At 30.7% G+C, this 8,891-nt stretch overlaps 1 protein-coding gene across 6 annotated transcripts in view; it reads right to left on the minus strand.

Moving 5' to 3' along the window:
• Csmd3 (CUB and Sushi multiple domains 3) overlaps positions 1-8,891 on the minus strand; it is a 1,196,994-nt gene that overhangs the window by 779,379 nt on the left and 408,724 nt on the right. For all 6 annotated transcript variants that reach the window (XM_029469822.1, XM_021183659.2, XM_029469819.1 and 3 more), the window contains one exon: positions 6,586-6,698. In XM_029469822.1, coding sequence (XP_029325682.1) covers positions 6,586-6,698 — 113 coding nt within the window. The remainder of the gene's footprint in view (positions 1-6,585; positions 6,699-8,891) is intronic.

Here is an 8,891-nt window from a genome sequence, read left to right on the forward strand (position 1 = left end):
AAAAAAAAAAAGTGTTGTGAGTGTCTTATTCTGAATTTCAAACACTGCTTCTCTTACAAATGATATGTTTGAAAGTGACTCTTAGGTAAGTTGTAGTCGCACATTAAGAACAACACTGCTGATGCTGCTGTTAGCAACAATAACAGCAGTTTCTCTGTTTCTTATTCGGAGACAGAGGTCATTTAAAGTGTTTTCAATGTGTTATCTAAGATAACAATGATCATTTTCTGAACCTCCATATATGTACACATCTCTATATTAACGTTGATGAGAAGCAGAGAGCTGCAGTCATTAAGACCTATATCTGCCAGTGCACAGGGTAGCCTAGCACTTGATGCTTTTTGCCAAGTCTGCTGTTTTTTTTTCAAATAGCATCTCAATGAATATCAGCTTCTCTGGGCGTATACAATGTGAGGCACAGAGTTTTACAGGACATATGCAGACTTTTGATCAGGCCCCTCTTCCCACCTAATCATGTGTGCATGGGTAGGCCACATACAAGTAAGTTGCCCAAACATCTTTGGGTTCTGTTGGGTAAAATAGAGGTGTGGGGATTATATAAACTGAGGCATATGCAGATATTATACAAATTATAATTCATATTATTTATGCTTGCATAACATTTGATCGTTGATCACCTACAATAGGAATATTGGGATTCCAGACACCCTCCTACAAAAACATATTTGTTTTCACTCTTTCAAGCACATTATATTTCTCCAAACACCTTCTGAAAACTAAATTTTTATAAAGTCATGAGATATTGAAAGGGAGGTTGGGACACATCAATTTTATATGGATCCTTTTTTTATTTTGTTTTAGAGAGATATTTAAATTATAAGGCTCTGTTAAAAGTATTTGCAAACTTATGATTACTGCATGATCATAGCAAAGCACCCCCTCATCCTAAAGTAAGAAGTCTGAGCTCTATATTTCTATAAAAATTTTATGGATGGCAAGGGTTAATGATGATGGCACAAGCACCAATATCAATATCAATATCTGATACACTAATTGCTGTACGACAAACATTTCTTCTGAAATCAATAATTCATAGAAAAATGTCAAAATTAAAAAAGTATCCATACAGCATTTTAGAAGACAGTAATATATGTTAATCTAGTTGACATTTTTATGTCTTACTGAAATTTAAGTCTTGAGTTGCAATCAGGTAAAAGCAAACTAACAGGTTGCATATAGGGCATCATGCTAATACCAAAGATCTATTGGTATTATGACTTAAGAGAACTTTAGCTACTATTGATAGTAGGCCAAGCAAAGGAAATCATGGAGTGTAACAGACAACTGACTATGCTGAATAAAGAACTCATGAGTTCCATGCATACATCAACAATAGATGCCCACATGGTACTCATTTACCAAGAAGTAACAACTCTCCAAAAAACAGTTTGTTCATGAAAACCAAAGTTTTATGTCAATAACTTGGTTATATTTCACAACTATTAAGATTCACAGGCTATTCTTACATCTACAAGTATTCTCGAAAAGAAATAAGTATTCCAATCTTGAAGACCTGAGTACTCACTTTGAGAAGAGAATATACATGCAAAAAAGACTTTTCGCTTAAAATTCAGTGATATATGCTGTTTCTCGTATCAGCATAATTGAATATGACTTTTGCAACTGATTGACAATTAATACTCTTCAAATTAGTGTAGATTTGAAAATATTTTCTATTTAACTGTCAGTAGACTATAACTTTTTTCATAGTGCTTGGTTGCTTGGTGTATTTTATAAGAGTAGTAGAAATTGAAATCATGTTCTGAGCTATTTTAGAGCTTTACAAATTCTACGAGATTATAAAGAAAGTTAATATAATTTTATTTTATTTTGAATTTATAATATCAAAAGGACACATATGCTTATAAAATATTGACATAAAATAACATACAAAGCAAAGTTATATGTTAGTTATGTTGTCACATTTTTATGAAAGTATCTATAATCATTCCTACTTAGTTATGTCATTCATATTTATTTCAAAATCGAAATTTATTTTGATCAATTCTTGTTATTAGAAATTAATGAAAATTTATACAAAAACTATGAAACATTTAAAAATACTGATATTTACTATGATTTTGAGTTCATTTCATTATTTTTCTTGTCTTTTCCTGCTGTGCTTTTTTTTTTTCTTTTTGGATTTTTGATACAGGGTTTTTCTATGTAGCCCTGGCTATTCTGGAACTCACTCTGTAGACCAGGCTGGCCTCGAACTCAGAAATCTATCTGCCTTTGCCTCCCAAGTGCTAGGATTAAAGGCATGCGCCACCATTTCTAGGCATGCATCGCGTTTTTAAACCCTTAGTCTAAGTGATCTTTTTATCAGGGTCCCACTGGAAAGATTACCAGAAGTACTTTCCTTTTCTTTCCTTTGTGTAGTGTCTACGATAATATGTAATATATTAATCCATAATAAGGATATACATATACATATATAACTTGATCCTAAATACCATCATCTGCCTTATCTACTTAAATGACTTATTTAACCAAAAAAAAAAAAAGGCACAGATTACCCAAATGATTTTAAATTTTTAATCCTCACATTTCTCCTTCCCTCATGCTCATATTATGGGCATGTAAATCTCATAATATATGGGTCAGCCTGGACCTTCTATATGCTAGGCATATTCTATATTCTAGCTGGACTGTGTCCCCAACCCACATGATTTCAATTTTATAATAAAATTTTATTTTTTATTATAACATAATTTTATCATTTCGCCCTTTCTTCCCCTCTAGTCATTCAATATATTCCTCCTCTTAAACTCATAGCCATTTTAAAGAGTCAATTGTTGCCTCATACATACACATTTTAATACAATGTATTTGTACTTCATTTTGATTATTAACACGGTGATCAAGCTATTTTTTTTCTAGAAATGACTATATTTTATTACAATTGAGAGAAACGGTTTGCTAGATCTGATTCTATTGAGAATGATTTTCATAATTTATTATGAAATGCTTCACACTGGAATATAGAAATAAAATAATAATCAGCTGTTTTGTTGTACCTTACAAATCTGGAATTTATTAACGGAGTTTTAAGGGAGATCCATGAGTATGTTGCTAAATCAATTTTCAGAACTGTAATTTTTTTGAAAAGCTAGTGTTTTATTGATCACCTAATAAATAGTTTATTTTAACTATATTATTAATTGATATTTCCTTTCTATATCTATAAAATACAATGGATTTTTCAAGATAAATACATAAATTTTACATGACTTCCAGATTTTTAGGGCATTATATTTTATATTGGCATGACTATTAACATTTATTTACATCTCATAATAAGTATTATGAGGAAACATTTAGTATTTTTTAATACAGAAGTATCTCAGTTATCTGTGCTTTTAGGTTTACAATACCAACTAAAAGAATAAATTCCATAAACAAGAAATGTAATAGAAGGAAAACATATTTTCATTCTTGTTTTTTCCCCCTATAATAAAATTACAATAGAAAAATTTCCAGTTAAAAGTAATCAGGAATGAAAAGAAATTAAAAGAGAAAAAAACCAATGATATCAAAATAAAAAAAAGAGAGATTGTTCAGTCAATCATAAACACTAAACACCAATATTTAGTTTTGTTCTCTTAGAACTTAGTAAAAGAAAAATGGTAGCTTGTGCCATTTGCTAAAAATAATGCGGTTTGTCTCTAGGATTTTTGTAAGAGTCAAATATATCATTTACAACCTTTTCTATAACATACAGACATTGGAAATTTAATAAAAACTATTAGTTTATAAAATAAGTGTATAATCTGTGGGATGGATAAATACTTACAGAGAACTACAGAGCAACCCTCAATATATTTATCCAAAAGTAAAAGTAATCTCCTAGACCATAGCAAGAATAGTAGACACTGACTGAGTGAACAAATGATCTCTGAAGATTTGTAATTATTCAGTCATCAGATTATAGGAGGTGTTTTACAAGGAGGAATAGGGGAAATCTTGGTTCCTAGTTTTTATTAATAATGAATGTGTGTGAAGACCATAATAGAAATAGATGCCCATTGAAATTAAACACATGGTTAACAGCATTAGTAGAGCATAAATTAAAATGATAATAATGAAAAATTTAAAAAATACTGTTACCTGTATAGAAATGCATTCTATACTTTTAAGCCCAGAATATATACATAACATTAAAAAATATTTTTGGGAAGAAACCTCCTTCCCAGTTTTACTTACTACATACCACATTGTCAAAAGTGGTTCCAATAAATAAATAAATAAATAAAATTCTAAAAAAACTGTGGGCACATTCGTTGTATCTGAGTAATGGAAAACTCACTTTGTTTTTAAACTCTGGCTCCAGAAATTAAATATTCAATTCGGTCACAATATTTACAGTTCTTTTTCTTCTGGCTGGGATGTGTGTTTTTCACTCATCCTAATTGAGAGATGATCTCATTCCACCCAAACTCTTTCCCTGGATGTAAAATTTGTGTTTTTACTCTAACATCAAAATCTCTGTATTTGCATAGAACTAGTGTGTCTCTCTATTGTGGCTTGTTTCACTCATAGTACTTAAGCTAAAAGTACTCAGAAAATCGGGATTGGATTCCATATGTATACAAGAAGAATCACTATAAAAAATAGTGGAATGAATAAGAATAAAAAATATATAAAGAATTAGTAATTTAAACTTTGTTTTCTACAACATAGCTTCAATTTTTATCAGCGTATGTACTATTTTCAGTGGTAGGCAATATTGAAGAAACTAAATTAAGTCTTGATAATACTCTTGAAGGTAATGTAAGATTGAGTGGAAGAACAGTGAGAATAACCAAAGATCTACATCTACTTGTATTTGGGCCATTATCTCATGAAGCAAAAAATTAAAAAAAAAACCTACTTTAATATGATTTTTATACAATAATATTACATTTAGATGATATATCATTTAATATTGAGATACACTTGATTTTCCTCATATCTTCAAATGTAAATAAAATGTCAGCTATTACTTCTATCCTGCTATCGGTAAAAACAGAAGGCATACAACTGAAAGGCCATCAACAGCAAAAGTTAAGATTTTAAGCTTTGAATAATTGCCACCCTACATTTCTCATTTCATTATACAGAAGAATCACAACCCTAAAGTCAGATATATGAAAAAAATGTAAAAATTAGACCGTTAGAGATGTAACCAGAAAGCTCAAGGGTCTACAGTAACTATTTCTTAAAAAAAAAAAAAGGAAGAAGGAAGGAAAGAAAGAAAGAAAGAAAGAAAGAAAGAAAGAAAGAAAGAAAGAAAGAAAGAAAGAAAGAAAGAAAGAAAGAAAGAAAGAAAGTACTTCTGGTTCTGAAATGGTTTAAATTGATAACATTCAAATGATCATGAATGGATCACTATATTAATAGAAGCTATGAAAGTAAGTTAAAAATGCTGTGTATGTTTATCTTTCACCTATAGTACTTTTTGGTGGTTAATATTATATTTTCTGTTATGGGAAATAATTAACCAATGAGGTAGTTTTAATAGCATATTTGTATTCAACGTCAATTCCTTTACTCTACAAAGACATTTGAAAATTTTCTTTAGGGAATAGTCTATAAATTATTTAAGGTGTTTCATTAGTGCTTTTTGTTACAGAAATATCTGTTACTCTACTAAGAAAATCAAGATACAACTCATATTAATCTGTAATACTAATTAGAGAGAAGCTTCATTGATCCAATATTTGTAGAAGTCTCTTGCCTTTAAAATATTAATTAATTACCGAAATGTGTACTTCAAAAGACAACATATGTTCTGATACTATTTCAGTTAATTAAGATCTGCTATGATGAGTCACCGTATTAAATCTACAAAATGCTTAAGATAAAAGAATACCAGAGGAAATATTTAAAAGCACAAAAGCAAACAAAAAGAGCTAATGGAGTATATAGCTTTAACAATGCTCACTAGCGCCTGAGCAGTTGCTGATACACTAGTGTGAGTGAAATGATTTGCTATATATTGAGTCTGACATCGTGTCCTCCGGGCTCTTGAATTATTACTGAGTATTGTAGCAACTACATTGTTTTTGATGTGTTATCTTCCTCCTAAATTTGTCCCAATGAGTTTTCCAAGGTAACCCTTCAAATATTATAGCCTACTCATTTAAAATTATGCCTGTTAATAAAATCAGTAGATATGAATTCTATTAAGATTAATTATACTTGTAATAACAGACAAACTATGTATGAAAATGGAATTAAGGTGATAAAGAACTAACTCACAACTACAGGTTTTCTGCATGATTTTGTAGCATGATTTCTGCTGAAGCATGTCATTAAGTCCAAGTGTTATATCTTCTGCAATATACATTCTAGAGGTTATAACATTTTTTTAACTTTAATCATTGTGCTATATGAAACTCTATTATCTTTAATATGTAATTTAGTTATGAATACATTATTTTCTTAGAAATAATGACGTTCTTTTCTGATGTAAATCAATTTTATAAATGTAAAGGACTTTTTTTCAGACTATACAATGCAGTTGTGCATACCAAAATCATTTTACACATCAAGAGAAGAAGAGGTGATCATTAAACATACCTTGGTAGGGAGCACTAAATCCGCGGTAGCGGTGATTGCTGTCTGTAACAAAATGCAGTCTGAGCCAGTTTTTGTTGCTGATAATTGGTGGTGGTATATTCATTCCAGATAACCTGAATTAAGAAAGAAAACAAAATAAAAATTTAAAAAGCTTTTGGGCAGTAATTATTCTTACTGACTTGGGGAGAAAAAAGGTAGCTCCCTACATAAAATACACAAACCAATGACTTTACACTGCTAACTTTTTTTAGGAAATGTGAAATGTATTATAGAATTAATCAAAATATAGTAACATGGTTTTAAACATTATATTTTGATCAGATTGCATGTATTGCTGAAATCTACTGTAAAAATAACAACTTTTTAACGCTCATTACTTGTTTTAACATAATTATTGCACAATTAAAAGCTTTATAACCTTGATAGTAATAAAGGTATTAAACATTTAATTAGTGGTAATAATCACAGTACTTTTGTGTACATATTGGTATAACAAACTTGCAAAGAAGAAATTCTTCAAAGAATTTGAGACTCATTTTTCCTGTATAAGACTGGATAGTTATCTTTACACCTTTGTTAGTCTCCTATTTTAAATATTTCAAATACGATAGCATCTTTAACCACATGTTCTTACTGTTTAACACAATTTAATAATGTTCTATATTTTCATGATTACCTGGGTTATATTTTATAACACCGTATCAGGTTCCAGACACTGACGAATGGAAGGCAAAAGTGGGTTTATTTGGGTGTAGGTTAAGTAGGCTGTGCAACCAGACAGGCATAAGAACTGTTGATGTTAAGTGAGGTCAAACCTGAGCTTCTGAGGCTAGGAAGGAAAACAAAGGTTGTAGACTCCCTTTTCTTCCCTTCTATGGGTTGAGAAGCCTTTCTTGCCAGGGCACCCCCAGCAGAGAGGCAGAATGTGGTACCTAATTTGGGAATTATATTTAATATCAATGTAATCGGTGGGAAAGACACCATCCTGTCTTTAAGTTAAATGTTTATAGTGAAATATTGAAAATGTACTCTAGGAAAATATCAATTATGATTAAACTATTAAGTAACTTGATTTTATAATTACCAACCATCTTTACAGAAGTTGTGTTTTTCTAATTTGATTGAATTAAGGAATGTCTCCTAAATATAGGTCTTCCATATAGCTAACCAAAGTTTCCAGTTATCCTATGTAGACTATTATGCTGTGCAGTAGAAGCTTTAAAGTGTGTAAGCAGTCTGCAGATATATTTAATATTTTTCAAGTCTATATTTTTTATGCCTCAGAAGGAAATACTGATCTCTTAACTTGAGTTTGTTTTAAGGATATAAGGAATCATGATCCTCTCAGTATATCATTGGGTGATAGTAACAGACCACTGGGAGATAAAACACTTGGATACAACCACTGGTGAGGAGTATGTTTGCTGGCACAAAGTCCTCCTTTGGGCATGCATGCCACTCACTTATGAGAATCCACTTTCCTTATAGTCCTTGTTCAAGACCTTTGTGAATGGCCACATATCCTTAGTAGCTTTATTATGCGGCAACATGATAACATTCATCTTGAAAAAGTCAATGTTAGTAAATATACACACACACCCTGAAAACCTTTACTTTACTATATCAGGGTGGCTATTAGTTTTCAGATGGTTGAATTTTATGCATTTCTCATTTCTATTCTATCTTTATAATATACTCTAATATTTCTTTAGTTATCTATAATTTCCTCTTTTTACAGAGGTAGCTCTCATTATTGGTCTAGCTGGCTAAACTTTTTCATGATTGAATTTAGTAAATAAAGACCCACAATATTTGGCTAGATAATTTAAACTAATTTCAAATATTTATTTCATTATTGTCAGAAATAAACAGGTTCTGCTTGTTTTTGTTGATTTGTTTGCTTCAAGTAACAGTAAATACATAAATAAATAAATAAATAAATAAATAAATATGCCTTTACATCATTCACACATACAAGAGAGTATCCTGTTTCGTGCTAGATTTTGATTTACAATTTGAGCTGTTAAATTCTCTGATTTTGTCAACAAAAATATACATGGGGTGGATTTTTCAGACAGCCTGCGTACATTTTTAAATGCAATGAACTGTAGCACATTATTAGCTTTATGGCTGAGACAAAAGGATGGACCATCTAGAGACTGCCATATCCAGGGATCCATCCTATAATCAGCCTCCAAATGATGACACCATTGCATACACTAGCAAGAGTTTTCTGAAAGGACCCTGATATAGCTGTCTCTTGTGAGACTAGGCCGGGCCTAGCAAACACATAGGTGGATGCTCAC

The sequence above is a fragment of the Mus caroli genome, chromosome 15 (genome assembly GCF_900094665.2).
Source record: "Mus caroli chromosome 15, CAROLI_EIJ_v1.1, whole genome shotgun sequence".
Lineage (NCBI taxonomy): Eukaryota > Metazoa > Chordata > Mammalia > Rodentia > Muridae > Mus > Mus caroli.